The 17,014-nt window shown below is 42.7% G+C and overlaps 1 protein-coding gene across 3 annotated transcripts in view; it reads left to right on the top strand.

The window, feature by feature from the left end:
• Window positions 1-14,077, top strand: part of UIMC1 (ubiquitin interaction motif containing 1) — a 91,219-nt gene extending 77,142 nt beyond the window's left edge. For all 3 annotated transcript variants that reach the window (XM_074313429.1, XM_074313431.1, XM_074313430.1), the window contains 5 exons: window positions 7,778-7,856; window positions 10,435-10,606; window positions 11,900-11,963; window positions 12,960-13,002; window positions 13,490-14,077. In XM_074313429.1, the coding sequence (XP_074169530.1) occupies window positions 7,778-7,856; window positions 10,435-10,606; window positions 11,900-11,963; window positions 12,960-13,002; window positions 13,490-13,700 (569 nt within the window). In that variant the 3' untranslated portion in view covers window positions 13,701-14,077. The remainder of the gene's footprint in view (window positions 1-7,777; window positions 7,857-10,434; window positions 10,607-11,899; window positions 11,964-12,959; window positions 13,003-13,489) is intronic.
• Window positions 14,078-17,014: the final 2,937 nt, after the last annotated feature.

The following is a 17,014-nucleotide window of genomic DNA, read 5'->3' on the forward strand; positions in this document are numbered from 1 at the left end:
CAGGACAGTTCAGTAGGTGATAAATAGTCTTTTCAACAAATGTTGCTGGGACAACTGAATGGCCACATGCAAAAGAAGTTGGACCCTTACCTCACACCACATACAAACGATGGATCAAAGACCTAAATGTAAGTGCTAAAACTGTAAAACTCTCCTGGGGGTAAATCTCCATGACCTTAGATTTGGCAAAAGATTCTTAGCTTCTTAGACACCAAAAGCACCAGCAAAAGGAAAAAAAAAATATATTAGTTGGACTCCATCAAATTTTAAAACTGTCGTGCACCAAAGGACATTATTAAGAAAGTGAAAAGAAAACCTACAGAATGGGAGAAAATAGTTGCAAATCCTGTTTGTACGGATCTAGATTCCAGAATATATAAAGACCTCTTGCCATTCAACAACAAAAAAAAGATAAACAACCCAATTGAAGCAAAGGACTTGAATTGACATTTCTCCAAAGAAGATACACAAATGACCAACAAGCACATGAAAAGATATAATCAACGTCATTAGTCACTAGGGAAATGCAAGTCAAAGGCACAGTGAGGTCACACCTCGTAGCCACTAGGATGGCTATTAAAAAACAAACAAATCTGAAAATAACAAAGGTTGGCAAGAATGTGGAGAAATTGGAATAACAGTATATTGTTGGTAGGAATGTGGAATGGTGCAACCACAGTGGGAAAACAAGGAATGAAGTACTGATACATGCTATAGTATGCGTGAACCTTAAAAACATGTGTTAAGTGAAGGAAGCCAGCCACAAAAGCCCACACATATTGTATGATTCCATTTACAGGACATGCCCAGAATAGGCAAATCCACAGATACAGACAGCAGGTTAGTGGTTGCCTAGGACTGGGAGTTTGGGGGAAAATGGAGAATGACTTCTAATAAGAACAGATTTCATTTTTGGTTACCAAAAATGTTCTGAAATTGATTGTGGTGATGGCCGTACAACTCTGGACATACTGAAAACCACTGAACTATACCTGAAATTAGTGAATTATGCAATATGTCATATCTCAATAAAGGTGTTACATTGAAACAAAAAAGAATGCCGCTAGCAGTCGGGATGGACATTGGAGGTGTGAGGGTAGCGGAGAAGATGAGAAATAGTCCGCGGGAAGTGCAACAACAACCTGTGCCAACAGACCGGCACCGCCAGGCAGGGCTGAGGAGCCACCTGAAGGCTGTAGTCGGCACTGCCGTGCTGCTTAGGTAGAAACACAGAACAGTGGAGGGTTGGTTGGACTGAACCAAAATTGGGTTTTGCAGGGAGTAGAAGAGAAATTAGAAATAAGCCGAGAGCATATTGGAGGGAATTGTTAATATGATAACCGTGAGGACTAAGTTAGGTAAGAGGGAAAGTGAGGACGTGACAGGGTAATGGGCAGGGAAAAGGTGACCGACCGTCTGGAGTTAGACGTCCTCGAGGGCTGAAGAGTTACTGGAGTTAGGCTACTCGAGGGCGTGAGCTGGAAAGACTGGTGGTGGCCACGGTGATAAGAGAATAGACATCTGAAACTGAGACCTTGCAAGTGGCACGATTACTGACAGGCTCAACCAGGGTTCCTCCCTGGAACACGGAACACGGAAGATGAACAGAACAGACTCTTGTGACCTTACTTCTCCCAAGGATGGTACAAAACTGGTACCAGCCACTTTCGATGCAGGCGGTGCCGCAGGGTATTAGGCTTACCCCTCTCTCAGCACCTGACCTGAGAAAGGCTGAGATAAAAGGTGTGATCTACGGGAGCGACAGCCCAGAGGTCGAGCAACTGAGAGGCCCGAGTATCGGACGGATCCTACCTTAGGTCGAACCCACAAAAACTGCAACTTCCTGTGCTTCAGTCTGATACAGTATATATTGAAATCACCAAGAATGATGGCAGGCGTGGTGAAGAGAAAGACGGTGAGTGACGTGTGAAAATTTTCAGTGAATGGCTGGGCTGGGACGTGTGGGTGGCTGGTGGGGGGCAGGTGACCAGGAAGATAGGAGATGACTGCTTCAGGGTCGGGTAGCACGATGATTTGTGCTTCACACTACATTTTTCCCGTCGCCTGGAAGCAACAACGAGGAGTAAGAGGATATGTACCCCACCCCCAGCCAGTAGTACTGTGATGTTAGGAAGAAGAAACAAGCCAGGACTTGAAAAGGTCCAAGGAGAAGCACTCTCCTCAGAGGATCTTTCAGTGAGAGCAAGACCACGAAGGGAACTTTCAGAGGACGTTGGGAACGGTGGGAATTTTGTTGATCCCTGACAGGAATTCCAGAGGGAGAGTAAGAATAGGTGATTGAGTCAGATCAGAAAAGCCCCCTCCCCCCCCAGGTGACAGATTCGAGTCAGGCGGGGATGAGACTCTAGGTGATGAGAGATGCCCGGGAGGCTTGGATTTCTCGGTGTCCCAGGTAAACAGACTTAAGGCAGGATACTATTAGTCCTGGTTATCTCTTAAAGGAGCAGGGCAAGCCAGCGGACCTATCTGTAACGGCAGAATATCTGTGGGTCAAATATGGAAGTGAGGACTCGTCACATGTGTCCGTCGAGTAGTTGAAATGTGGCTCATTGCACTGAGGAGCTGAATTTTAAATCATTTTAAATTCTAATTAAAATTTAAATAGCCACGTCTCTCAGAGAATGGTAGATAATTTGTTCTATTGATAGCCTTTCGGTTGGGATTGGTCTCTTAGGGGAGGCCAGCAGCGTTGGTTGAGGCAGGTGGCAGGCGCCCTGCAGGTGGAGCTCGCCGGCCCTCCCTCTTAGCACGTCCGGGAACCTACACAAGTGTGTGGCCGCCTGCTGTTTTCTGCTCAGGCAGTTTGCAGGTTAAGGGAGGCAAATGGAGGAGACTAACCGCTGTCATTCTCCTGAATCTCTCTTCTTTGTGTATAAAATTTCTACTCTTCCCGGGAGCCATTGTTTTCACTATTAACAGTTCTAGGCCACGTGTGTGTGTGTGTGTGTGTATACACACACACATATATATACACACATACTTATGTGTGTGTGCATGTATGTATGTATGTTATTTTTTCAGTTTCAGGTGTACAAAACAACATAGTGGTTAGACATAGTGGTTTATGTAGCTCACAAAGTAATAACCTCAATAAGTCTATTACCCATCTGACACTATACATAGCTGTTAGGCTGTAGGCCATGTTTTTATTTTTGATGGTTTGTCTTTGGATTTTGGAAACAAATGTGCTGATGCTTATATAGTATTTATAATTGTTCTGTGATACTTCGGTTATTTGTCCATTTTGTTTGTACAAATTAGTATGGGACCACTTAAGACTAAGACCTAACCCAAATTATAGACAGGCTGGCAAGGGCTTGCTCTAAGGATGAGCAGAAATGTTTGGATAAGGTTAAGAAATAAGTCTGGAAGAATAATGGTGACAATTATATAATAATAATAATAATAATAATAATTTAGGTTTGCTGAATGCTTTCTGTGGCCTGGACACTCATATCTTATTTGGGTTATCTGATGTGATCCCTACCAAAATTCATGAGGGCAGATGCTATGTCCTCTCGTTTTGTGGGTAAGTCAGCCAATACACAGAGCAGTTACTTGCGTGTGGCGACACAGCTAGTAGAGTCCCAGTTTGGATACCATTTTGTCCATTTCTGAAGTTGGCGCACTCTATTCTGCGAGGCGTTACTGCTTCCTTGTGTCTTCACAGTGCCAGGACAGGTCCCAAGCGCAGCTCCTTAGAGTGTTTTCCAGCCGGGGTATGTAAAGGGCTGAGTACATGTCGTCGGTTTATATAGGTGGCTGTCTCAGCTCTCAGCGATGCCCCTCCTCTCCTCCATTTGACTTACATTACACTGGTAGTTGTTTTCCTGGTAGGTGTCTTCAGACTCCATTGTTTCCTTTTGAAATCTTGGGCTGTTGTCACTACCAGTAAGGGTTTTGGATTTCAGTTTCATACTGAAGTCTCTGCCTGCAGCTAGTTGAAATGGCTGTCTCAGCCCTCATAAACTGGAGTTGGAGGCTCCTTTAGAACAACTTACACTTTTCTGCTCCTTTGCAGGGGCAGTAGGTTTCAAAGGAAAAACTTTACTGCAAGGCCCAGTCCAGTGCACCACAATCATAACATTTAATAATAGAATTAGCATATAATTCCCAGCCATCTACCAAGTCTCTCTCCTCAGATTCTTCTCCACCTGCCACTCACTTACCACTTATTACTTTTTCTCTTCTCGTCCTTTACCTTCTTATTTCTCAGGAGAGGCAGCCTGCTCTTGTAGAAGGACATAAGCTTCTTTCCAGTCAGACTTGCATTGCATTCCTGGTGCCATGATGGCGGCTGTTTTGTTACTGTTTTAGCTTTGTGATCTTGATCAGGTTATTTACTATTCCTTCATCTATACAATACAGATAATGATATATGCCTTGCAGGGTTCTGTTGTAAGGATTAGAGATTATGTTTATAAAGGCCCTGGTACAGAGTAGGCCCTCATAAAACAAGGACCTACTTTTTCCCCTTGAATCCACTGCTGTGATTTAATTTGGCAAATATTTATTAGTGTTTAATATATGCTAGGTTCTGCTAAGGATGCTGAAGAGATCAAAACAAAACCCAGAATCTCTGAATTCAGAAAGTTGTACGGTATAGAAAGGAGACCGAGACAAACAAATAACAGCAGAAATGTGCTAGGTGCAATAGAGGTATACATAAAGTGCTAGAAGCAAATAATTCTTTTTCTAGCCCTGTCTGTGGAGTGGTTTCCAAGTATTTCTTTTGGAAAAATACTTGGTAGTCAAGATGGGGGACAAATGGAAAGAGAGAGAAAAAAACAACCCTTAAAGTTTTCTGTAATCTGTGAGGTGCCAACCTTTTAAGAATTGATTTCAGCAAGGCACTAGATAAAACCTCTCATGAAGTCTTTGTACATAAGATGGAGAAATGTGGGCTAGCTGATAGAATAGAAGGTGGATTTGAAGGTAGATATACAACTATGTCCAGGATGTTTTTCTCCTGCAGTACTTTATTTTTACTTATAAAATCTCTGGGTTGGAAGGAACCTTAGAAATAGATTATCTACTATCTCTATAATATTGTCTCTTTTATCCCCCTTTTAATTTTTAATTCAGCAGGACAGAAAAGGATGTAGTAAAAAATATGCCTCCCTCCTCTTCCAGTCCTTACGTCATCCTCCCCAGTGGCAAACACTATTAATAGTTGCTTGTGTGTATGATCTTGTTTTATTATGCACATCTCTTTGCACTTGGTATTACAGTTATTTGAGTGTATGTGCTCTCTCCCTTTGTAAATTGTAAGCTCCATAAGAGCAAGGGTCCTGCCTCACAATTTCCTGTGTCTCCCCAAATTACTTGCACATTGAAGATTCTCTCTAAATATTTGCTTGATGAAGTATTTAAAGGAGACTTGGACCAGGGGGAAGAAGACAGGTTTCTCTGGTAACGTGCACAGTTTTCTGTCCTTGGCCATAGCTTTACCACCATTCTTCCCCCCAGTGACTTGGATGAAAATGTAGAAAGTATGCTTGTCATATATTCAGAGGACACAAAGCTAGCAAAGAGAGCGAATAGCATCAGATGACAGGATCAAGACTGCAGATGATCTAACAGACTGAATGTTCACCTGGAAACAGGGAGAAATATAAAGTCCTGTGTTTAAGGGGGGAAAATACCCAACAGCATAGTTACCCAAGTATAGAATTAGGAGACCTGTCTTGATGACATTTTGTTTGAAAATGATTTGGGAGGATAGGGGATGGACCTTAATTACCTTTAAGCTCAATTTAAACCAACAGTATATATACCAGGATTGTCAGTCAGTAAAGCCAGCAGCCTTGGCTAAGTTAGTAGAATGGGTCTGAGCGGGGTAGTTTATGGTTCTTATGTTCTCTTTACTGGTAAGATTGCTTGTTGAGTATTGGGTCTACTTTGGGGTGCCACACATATAACGAGAGACAGAAATTGGGGTGTATGTAGAGGAAGTTAACTAGGAAGGTAAAACATGGGTATAGAAATCAGACCGATATAAATTGTATCCTGGGTTCTACTACTTACCAGCTGTAGTAACTTGGCGAAGTCAGTTCCTCTGAGTTTGTTGCCATACCTTTAAAACAGGGCAGAATCATAATACCGATCTGGAGGATTGTTTGAAGGATTAGAAGTAACCTAGGCACTCAAGGTTCTGCAACCCAAGTCTCATTCGAGATTGGTTCAATGACTAGATACAGTCCCTGTTTTGAAGAAGGTTACATTTTTGTAGGGAAGATAACTGAGTAAATCCAAGATTGTAATGCAGTTAAGTGTTAGAGTTGACCTGTGAAAAAGGGGGGCAAACGTATTCATAGAGCCTCCAGTAAGTACAGATTGAGCCAGGTTGTTGTGTAGCAGTAAAATGGGTTTCCCTAGGAGGAAGAGAATTCCCCTCAGTGAGTGGATAGTCACATTGAAAACTGTATGATTACTTGTCAGGGATACTCACAGAAGGCATTTTTTTATGAGTGGGAGGTTGGACTAGAGGGTAGGCAAACAAACTATGGTAGCTGGGAGCCAAATCCAGCCAGAAATCTGTTTGTTTGTTTGTTTGTTTGTTTGTTTGTTTTAATAAGTTTTATTGGAACACACCACACCTAGTTATTTATGCATCGTTTATGGCTGCCTTCTTGCCACAGTGCAGAGTTCACTAGTGGTGACAGAGACCAGATGGCCTGCCAAGCCTAAGGTATTTACTGTCTGACCCTTTACAGAAAGTTTGCTGACCCTTGGACTAGATCAGGGGTGTCCAAACTTTTTTCAACATTTTTCACCAAGAGCCATATGCGGTAAAATACACAAACTGCCGGGCCACTCACTCGAGGTGAAGTACGTATTGCCTCACCTGGTTTATTTAAGTAAACTAAATATATTTTGGAATTTGCTGCGGGCCAATAAAAAATGGATTGCGGGCTGCAGTTGGCCCGTGGGCCGCAGTTTGGACACCCCTGGACTAGATAAATGCTTCACAGTCTCAATTACTTTGTGAACTAATAACTTTCCTAAATTCTCTGTCATGAGAATTTCAAGTGTCAAGAGGGAAGAAGGCAAGATTTGAAATGAGATGGTCACAGTTTTTTTTTGTTACTGCAAAGAATGAAGATGGGAAAACAGTTGGTTAAATAACCTCCAAGATCTTTTAAGAGACTATGATTTTATAAACAGATGCCTTTTGGTATAAGATAAAGTATTTGTATGCCACCGGGACCGGGACCAAAGGTGTTTATACCCGTCTAGAATTGGGAGGTGGTTGGTGTAGTAGAAAAGGCTAGTTGTGTTTGCGTTCTCAGTTCCAGTGTCCTCACTTGTAAATGGAACACTTTGCAGAGTTTTGTAAAGATTGGAGATAATGTGGGCACTCAGGTGTAGCTACTATTACTGTGCCTCACAGAGCACCTCATTGGGATGTGGTCACATCAATCAGAATTTTAATTGGGAAAGTAGAAAGCCCTCCCTCGAGGGCTGCAGGTTGGGGTAGTACACAAAAACCTTTCTTGGTGTAGATGAGGTCTGTAGGGGATAAATAGATCTCATTAGCAAATACGGGACTGTGTTGTGGTTGGCAGCGTCAGTACATTCATCACGGGCGTTACTCTCTTTATTAGAAAGGCTGAGGCTTCTCAGTGCACGTCTCCCAGTGGAATTGGATTTTAAACTTTGCTTCTTCCTATACATTTTGTCTGTTATATTCAGAGTCTACCTAACAGTTTTTCTTCTTCTTTTTTTGTTTTTGTTTTGTTGTTGTTGTTGCAAGTGTTGACTCGGAGACAAAAAGAGGCCAAGGAAAAGAGTGCCAGTGGGCCAGCTGCCCAGGCTTTCCTGGACATTGACAAGTAAGTAAGTACGCTGTGTTCAGAGTTCCTCTTGGTTTTTGTTGTTTGTTTGTTTGTTATACATTTTATTGGGGAATATTGGGGGACAGTGTGTTTCTCCAAGCAGTTGTCCTTCAGTCTAGTTGTGGAGGGCGCAGCTCACTGGCCCATGTGGGAATTGAACCGGCAGCCCTGTTCAGAGCTCTCGCGCTCTAACCAGCTGAGCCATCCGGCCGCCCCAAGAGTTCCTCTTGTTTGGTAGACCATTGCTTGGACCAAATAAAGTGACTAATTCCTCCCTCACCTCTCTTGGGTTTCTTTGGCCTGCCAATCACTTTGATGCTTGGATACCTTAGTTTCTTTTTCTTATTCCCGGTTTATGTCAGTGTAGGTGGCCTCTGTAGATCCCTTTTTATTACCCTAAAAAAGTCCTGCTATCCATTCCACTTCCTCATTGCTGTTAGCTTTGGAATCAGAGTGTAAGCAAAAAAAGGAAAGCTAAATTTCAACATGCCAGTTTCATAAAGCAGTTTAGGTTGTGGTGATTTAACAGAACACAGGAAAGCAAGAAAATGTGTCACACTTATACCAAATGAAGGATGTTGGGTTATGTTACTAACGTATGCAACTTTAATTTTGTTTAACACTAGTTGCCAAAATAAACTTTATTCCCTATAACTTAGTGTGTGTATATGTAATAGTTTATTATGTATAGTTAATCCCACTGTTTCGGCTACAATAAAACTGATGTTGAAATTTAAAAACTTTTTCTATGAATTTGCATATTGGTGTTTGGCGCTTTGGGGAAGCAGTGAGCTGTTTTGCGATGTAGTGGTACAGAAGCTGAATTGCAAAAAGTTGGGCAATATAGAAACTTCCTGGGTTGTGGGTTGTGGCTTGACTAAGAAAGCACATTGTAGGGGGCCTGGGAGGGTCAGGCTTAAGTGCTGCCTCCCGAAAGTGAAGACTTTATTTACCAACAGTACCTTAGAGCTGTTTAGTCACTAGGTGGAAACATTTATCTTTGAAACCCTGATCTCAGACCTTAGATTTTAGAGTTGTCTTCTGTAATCCAGTTGAGCAGAGCTGATCACTTGCTCCTTTTGGAATCCTGCTGTCATGGGGACATTCCTCTAGGACTGGATTCATCACAGTGTACTGCAGTAATTATTTTTGTTTCTTTTGGACATTTCTGTTTCCCTGGCTAGGCTGTTAGTTATTTGAAGGCAGATACTTGCCTTCATTCATGCTTTACTCCCCGGCATCTAATAAAATGTGTCTGAGTCAGCAGTAACAATTATAGCTATTTGTTGAGCACCTAATACTGTATACCAGCCATTGTGCTACGTGTTTTATTTACTATATAACTCTCACAATAGCTGGTAAGGTAGTTACTTTTTTTTTTCTTTTTTTTTAAAATAAAGAAACTGAAGAGAAATTATAATTGGTTAAGGTCATGTGGTCAGAACTGGCACAGCCTATCTGACTTAAGTGCCTTCCGGTGCTGCGTCTCTCACGCAGGAGGCATTAATGAATGCTTTTTATATTCGTTGATAAACCTTGAAAGCTACACTGGTCTAGCTTTTCTCATAAGGCAGAGTTTTGCTTGCATTCTCTCAGATGATTAAGTACTTGAGAAACTTAACTTCTATTTAAAAGACCTCCAGAGAAATTTTTTCTTAGAGCTAATCCAAATCTCTCTTGCAGTAGAGATTGAATAGTACCAGCCAGAAAGAGAAGTCTAAGATAGCAAACTTTGGAAAGTTTTCTTCAGCTTCTTAAAACTAAGGTGATCTGACATGGCTTCTGACAATTATTAGCTATAGGACCTTGAGGAGAATAGTATCTTCCTAATAGGGCTAAATAATTAATTGAGAAATAGTGTTTAAAGGGCCTTCCACCAATTCTCACCACAGAGGAAACACTTAATAAATGTTCATTTTCTTCCTTTGTCTCCACGATTCCATTTTCACCAATGCCCAATAAACATTACCTCAAGGATACAATTTCCTCTTTCCACAAATGCAACTCTTATAAAAAGATAAAAATAACTATGTATATAAAATTATGGAGAAGCCTCTGGCAGAACCACATGCTTTTGTAACTTCCTAGTTAATACTGCAGGTTGTAGAATTAAGGAAGTTGGCATATGGATGGATTTGATTTACTAATCAGACAAGTTCATCCACCCTGGCAAAATTGTTATCTTGATTTAATGCTCTTGGTGCTCCCTTTTCTGTCTAAATTTTAACTTCCCTTTGAAAAAACTATTACACTTAATTTCAGATGAGTTTGACAGATATTTTATGTCTAAAGAGCAGACAGCGTTGTTTGTGATAGTTAAAAGAGCTGATTTCATTACCATCTCACTGCTGCAACAGCAGGGTACAGAGAATCAGCCAGGGAAAACCGCTAATCACTCAGTCCTTTTGATTGGTGTTGGGTTAGTTTTATTGGCAGTCCCACTGAGCGAGTCTGCATTGGTTGACGTGCCTTCTCAGCAGAATAACTTTGAGATGTAAAAACACAATTTGAGACTTATCCAGGAGCCCAGCGGCAAAAGCAAATTTTAAAACTGCTTTTTCTTCTGATTGGCTAGGAATGAGAAGTGCTATCTCTGTAAATCCCTAGTCCCATTCAAAGAGTACCAGTGTCATGTAGAGTCCTGTCTCCAGCTTGCAAGGTGTAATCAAAGAGATGGGCCTGAAGAGAGTGAGAGAGTATGCTCAGACGTGCAGACCAAACGGCAGCAGCGGCCGAGGAACCCAAAGGTATGTGTGGAGTGTTGTAGGGAAGGCTGCCTGACCCTCCACAGCTTTGTTCTGGGCTTTTTTTCTCCCTTCTTGTCCTCCCTCCTTTTCTTCTGTTTATCTTGAAACAAGATTTATGCTTCTTAAAATTAGTTTTTTTTTAAATAAAAAATATATGCTCATTGTAGGAACTACGGGAAATTTAAAAAAAAGTATGAAGAATTGAGAAATTATCAATCATAATTTAGCTACTCATTGATAACTTTTAGTATTTTGGCCTATTTATTTTCTTCCAGTTTTTTTCCTATGAGTTTTTAATGTAGTTGACACCGTACTGTACATGTGTGTATACACATAACATTGTAGCATAAATACCTTCCTTGGTTTATTTTTAAACTATTTTTTAAAACTACTCTTAATGTTTATATCACAAGTCACTTAACCATTCTTATATTATTGGACATCCAGGTTCTTTCCACTTCTTCTGTATTATAAGACTGTTTAAAACAGTCAGTCTTTGTTACACTGATTATTTCCTTAGAATAAATTTCCCCTTAGGGCAGTGGATATAAACATTTAAAAATCTCTTGGAACATACTGCCAAATTGCTTTCCAGAAAGGATATCCAATCATATATCCAACCTCCAATCTTCAAGACCAACTTTGTTGAACGCTCTGTGTGCCTGGCCTTAGGAAACCGTGGGGTTGGGTCACTGGAAAAATGGATGTGCTTTCTGGGCTTTGTGATTAGAGATTAGGAAGAGTAAGTCTTGGCTTAGAGATCAAAAATAAAACAGCAGCTCCATATTCTAGGCTTACTCACATAACAATCACTGTATGCTAAGATGGAGAAGCCATTATCTGTCATGACACAAGAAAGAGACCCCCGAGTGGGGTGATTTTGAGGTGGTGACTTGGAGTTGGATTTTAGAGGTATGTGCTTATGCCCTAGAGCCAGCTTATTCCTCTGGGATCACTGACCCTAGGAGCTACCTTGAAACTGTTTTCTGCTTTAGATCACTCCAAATCCATCATAGGTCAAAGACCACTGTTCTGTAATATGATCTCGGTGGAATAATTTGCCTTCACTCTGTTATTCATTCTTGGATAATATTCTTGGCATAAAGATGCATCTCTTCATCACAGTTTGCTTTTCTGCTTGTGTGCCCTCATTTATTAGAAAGCAAAAGACTTTCCTAGAGGTGTGCCTCCACACCTCTTGGTCCTGGAGACAGGTGTGATCTGGGCTAAGGAAGTGGTATTTTAGATTCCCTGCCAAGAGGTAACCCTTTCATCTATTTATCTCTGTCACAGGGAAAAGGCCGCAATGAAGGCCGACTCCTCAGTCTCTTGGAACAATCTGAGCACAAGACTGCAGGTGAGGACCCCCAGACCAGTTTTCTGGGCCTTTGCCTAAAGCCTTTCAGTGAAAAGAACCACTGCCAACTCCTTATTTGTTGGAGTTATGTGGGTGTACATTTGACCTTGGAGACTCGATCTAGGTATTCTCTCCCTAAGGAAAATGGGAGATACCCTATCTTACTCACAATGCGTTTCATTTCAGGCTTCATAAAGCCTAAACTTGCAGGACTGCCTGTTGAATTGGGAAAAACCATTTCCAAATCACAGGGGAATAACCCAAGCCCCAAATACCTTCTAAAGGAACAGGCATGGAAAATCAGGCATGCAGGTGTTACTGCCTCCTAATGTTTTGTGCGTCATTCCTGTGTTACCTTTAGCTTAGTGTCCCAACCTGTGCTCCTGAGGGATTGAAGGAAGTAACTCTGTCTCTTTGTGCCTAGGATTTAGGGAACAGTAGAGTAGATTGGAGCATTGCATGGAGTTAGTAATACCAAGTTCATGAAGTGTAAGGACTATATCTGTTAAAGCTCCAAACATATTTCCTGGCATAAATAGGCTCTTGATAAATGTTAGCTGCTGTCATTACTGTGGTTGTTATTAGTTGCTATTGTTAAAGTTCACTAGATGCAGATGGAAAGGAGCTTTTCCTTAAGCCTCTCTGATGACTGTAAAAAGGCAGCCTCTCTGAGCCCCATGTCCTACTGCCTCTAGATTAGTAGGTTGTGAATCTCTGCAGGTGCCAGGTTTCCCTTGGCAACTCCTTGTTCCTCAAGTCCAGATTCAGAGTAGATTTATTCAGTTTGTTCATTCAAAAGCATTCACCTCAGTACTTATGCGGTTGAGTCTGTTGGATGCTAAATGCTCACATTCCATTGGTCTGGGGTTGGGGAAGAGCTACGTGGATGAGCCTGGTGAAAAGCAGGGCCCAGAGCATAGGAAGCACGTGATCTGTGAGAGGTGGTTTCATCACAACTCTGCTAATGACGTTATTACTTTTTCTCTCCTATCACAGATGCAGAAGTAACGACCAAGTCTTCAGAAACAGTGGCCTTCAGGTGAATTGGGGTATATATTGAAGTGTGGCTGTCAGCAGTTCTAGAAAAGTGCAGGCATGGTCCTGGGTTTTGTGTATAATGTGATATTCAAACTGTTGAAGGTAGAAATCACTGGAACTGTGTGACCTCTCTATGTGAAACTCTGTGACCCTCATGTATCTGAGCTAAAAATTGAATGGCTAGCTACTCAGTTCACACATGGTGTTAAAACAAGCAGAGCCAAAGCTGTGTCTTATTCCTCCCTACCTCCCTATCCCCACCCAGCCTCGGTCTTCTGACTTGGATTTTAAGCAGCTTGGGAATTGGGTCTGAATCCTCATTCTGTCACTGTCCAACTGGGCTTTAGGTGCACAATTTTCCCAATGTCCTCATCTGTGGAAGCGGAACGATAGTACTTCTCTGGTTGGATGACTACAAAGATTATATGACTTGAGGTATGTAAAAGCCCCCAGTACAATGCATGATGCATTTTTCCTCTTCTCTCTAGGGTACCCTCACCAGGGACAGAAGAGGCAGGCTGCAGCAGAGAGATGCAGAGTTCCCTTGCACATTTCGACTTAAATGAATCTCCCATCAAATCTTTTGTTTCCATTTCAGAAGCTACAGATTGCTTAGTGGACTTTAAAAAGCAGTTTACTGTCCGGCCTGGCAGCCGGACACGGACCAAAGCAGGCAGAGGAAAAAAGAGAAAATTCTGAGTTTCCAGGATCCGAAGGTTGACAAAACCAGTTTAGCAGCAGGCGTGGGCAATGTTCATTAAGCCTTAGTGACCCCCAGTTCCTTGTTGAGAAAGTTTGGCCCTGCAGTTTCCACCACCAGCACCTACCCAACATTCTGGTTTTTATGTTTTCTATGATTTATACAGACAACCGTGTATAATATTCTGTTTTATAACAGCCTGTTTGAATTCACTTATAGTTAAAAGAAAATTTAAATATATTTATCTATGTTTGTATGAAATCTTATTTCAGTACGATAGAGATTTTCCTTTTTTTCCTCTGTGTTACAGGGTTTCGGGTGGGGATATTTTAATTGTGGAGCTAGTTCTCATGCTCATAAATTACATGGTTCTGAATGAATTTTGTTACTGGTCTTTGATATACTGCCTGTATTCACTGAATGTGTAGTGCACAGTTCCAAACACTGTGTGGTTACTCCTTTGACCTTTTCTGACACCATTCTGGAAGGTGCCAGGGCATTGAATCCTACTTCTTTTTCTGATATTCCTACCATTCAGTCACCTGTTACTTCATCTTGCTGTCCCACCCAGAGCATAAGACCTCTGAGGGATGTGTCCTGCCATTCTTCCCAAGAATTTCTCAGTGAACACCGTTATTAGTTCCTGTACAATTATTTTTTCCTTCCTAGATTAGCCAGTGGGGATGCCAGGAATATTCATCTGTTAAAACTGAGATTGGTTCTCTTACTGTGAGAGGTGATAGAAGCAACAGGAAATACGTTTTGTTTTAGCACCTGAGGATGAGAGTGCACCTTCTCCACCACATTGCCCAGGAGCTTCCCGTACAGAACCAAGATGCCAAATGGCAGAAGTAGCTTCCCGAGGGCAAGGAGCACACAGGATGTCCAGAAAGCTAGCTTTGGTCTAGACCATGTGAAGCTGTAATGAAAGACTGTGGGAGGTCGTTGCTGACCAGGGAAGGTTCCTGGGATGGATAACAGGCACCACTCACTCTCCTAACTTCTGGTTTATCAGGTCTGAATTCACATCACATGAGTCATGCCTGTTATTTTTTGAGCAACGACTGTGGTTCAGGCAATGTATGTACCTTCATTGAATCCTCACAGGTATGACCTATGAGGTAGGTATTATCCTTTCCAATTGTCGGACGAGGAAACAAAGGCTGAGAGGAACAAATAAAGCCGTTTTTTGTCCATGGCAGTGACACCATGGTAGCCCTCCTCTTCAGTCCTAAAGAAAGTGCTGTATTTTGACTCTAGTATTGATTATTTTCCTGTTTTCCTTCTAATGAAAATTAGCTTCTCAGTTATGTCCCATCAGCTTAACTCTCACTAGTCTTCTCATTAAACGGCAATTTATTGGAGGTAGACCTCTACAAATGAGATGGTATGTTTCTCTCTGCCTGAAGATAAGAAAAGGGAAAGGACTGATTCTACAAAGTGAATTATTTAGCTTAAAATTGAGCAGTCTCCCTAGAACATGGGTCAGTAGCAAGTTGTTGAAGGAGGGTGTGGACCAGCAGGGCCAGGACCAACAGGGTAATTTGTTAGCTGATGGGGAGTGTGTGTGCGTGTGTGTGTGTGCGCGTGCGTGTGTGTGCGTGCGTGTGTGTGGACAGCCACCTCCCCAGCGCCCCTCCCTGCACCCCAGTCTTTGCTCAAGTTTGTCTTCTCCCCTCTCCTCTCCCCTGCCAGTGGTCCTATGGGAGGGGCACTGCGGAGACAGTGAAGAGACAAAGTCAGTGGAAAGAGTATCATCTCAACCTGAGTCTGAACCCTCTGCTGATACAAGTTAACCTCTGCGAGACCTAGTTTCCTTGTCTGTAAAATGGGAAAAATCAGACAGGGTTCTCAGGGTTAAGATAATGTGTATAAAGGCATAGTATCTGTCACAGAAGATGAGGAGTAAGTGGCAGCAGTTGTTACTAATGTGATGCCAGTTTTGTGTGTCATAAGTAGTGTTACAGTGAGAGGAGAAGCCAGAGAGAGGTGGGGTGCAGACGCAGGAGGAAACAGTTCTCGGAGGAGCAAGCCCTCAACTACCTTAGCTCCTTCAGTCACGAGCTTTCTGCAGCAAGGGCCCCGGGCCTTTGGAGCTCTCCTGGGGACGCTGGGGTTTTGGTTGGTTGGGAAGCAAAGATGGGAAGCAACTGTTCTGCTGGTAGTGTTGACTCATGGAAAGCTGGGAAGCTCCATGAACTTCACAAGCGATTGCCATAAATTGAGAAAGAGAAGGGGACTTCTCTGTGTTAGGTATTGTGGTTGTTCCTTCCTTTCACCCTTGCACCAGCCCTCTAGCAGAGGCGGCGCCTGGCCCATTTCCTCTGGGCACTCACCGTTCTATTACATACCCCACAGGGTGCTATTGCAAGAGCCTGCCACTCTGCCTTAGCACTTCTCCAGGCTTGTGTGGCATAGGCTGGGAGTGCCAGGGAGTTAGGGGCCCTGAAGCATCCCTCAACTAGTGAAAGATGGAAGTTGGAGGATAAATACCCCAACTTCCTCACCTCTCAGGTGGGTGCATTCTACCTGTCTCCCAGAGTTCCTCTGTGGGGTTTAGCTCCCAGCAACAACCCCATTTTATATAATGTCCTTTGGCTTCCTACCGCACTTCCAACTGCCCTGTCAGTGCTTCCTGGGTCAGGGCTGGGTCTAGGGTGAGGGGCACTTGCGGGGCAGGGTTGGCACTTGCGTGAACCTGAGGGCCTCTTCACATTTTACAGCAGGGCACCTCACATGCATCACCCTAATCCCAGCCCTGGCCGGGATCGCTTCCCAATTAAACTATTTGCACTCAAATTTGATTTGATTTGGGGGGAACCCAACCTAAGGCATATCCTATGGAGAAATTAGTCTCCATGTTTTATACGTGGAAAACCGGGGCTCAAGAGAAGTGAAGAAATTTGCCTAAGGTCCTACAGCTGGTAAATGGCATGGGATTTGGATCTAGAGCTGACAACAGAGCTAATGCACTCGCTACTACACTGTATTAGCTCCTGCCGCCCCCTCAACTCACAAAACTCAATGGAAATTGCAGGTTTGGATGGGTTCTTTGTCACCTGTGAGGCCGGGCAGCTTGGACCTTAAGTTGATTTAGCAGATGGGAATTGGTGTGAGGGGAAGACAGGTAGTACCAGTGGGAAGATGGAAGCATGTATAAACCCAGAGTAGAAAGGCTGCTGAAGCCATATGCACCAGGAAGGCAGGAAGAGATTTTCTCTGTTTCAAAAGCCCTGGACTATTGAGGTTATGGGCTCTTCCAATTTGACAAAAATTAACAGACCTATTCCATGTCAGGTCTAGAAATGGGCCC

This window comes from Rhinolophus sinicus, chromosome 5 (genome assembly GCF_057876585.1).
Source record: "Rhinolophus sinicus isolate RSI-liver-muscle chromosome 5, RSI-T2T, whole genome shotgun sequence".
Lineage (NCBI taxonomy): Eukaryota > Metazoa > Chordata > Mammalia > Chiroptera > Rhinolophidae > Rhinolophus > Rhinolophus sinicus.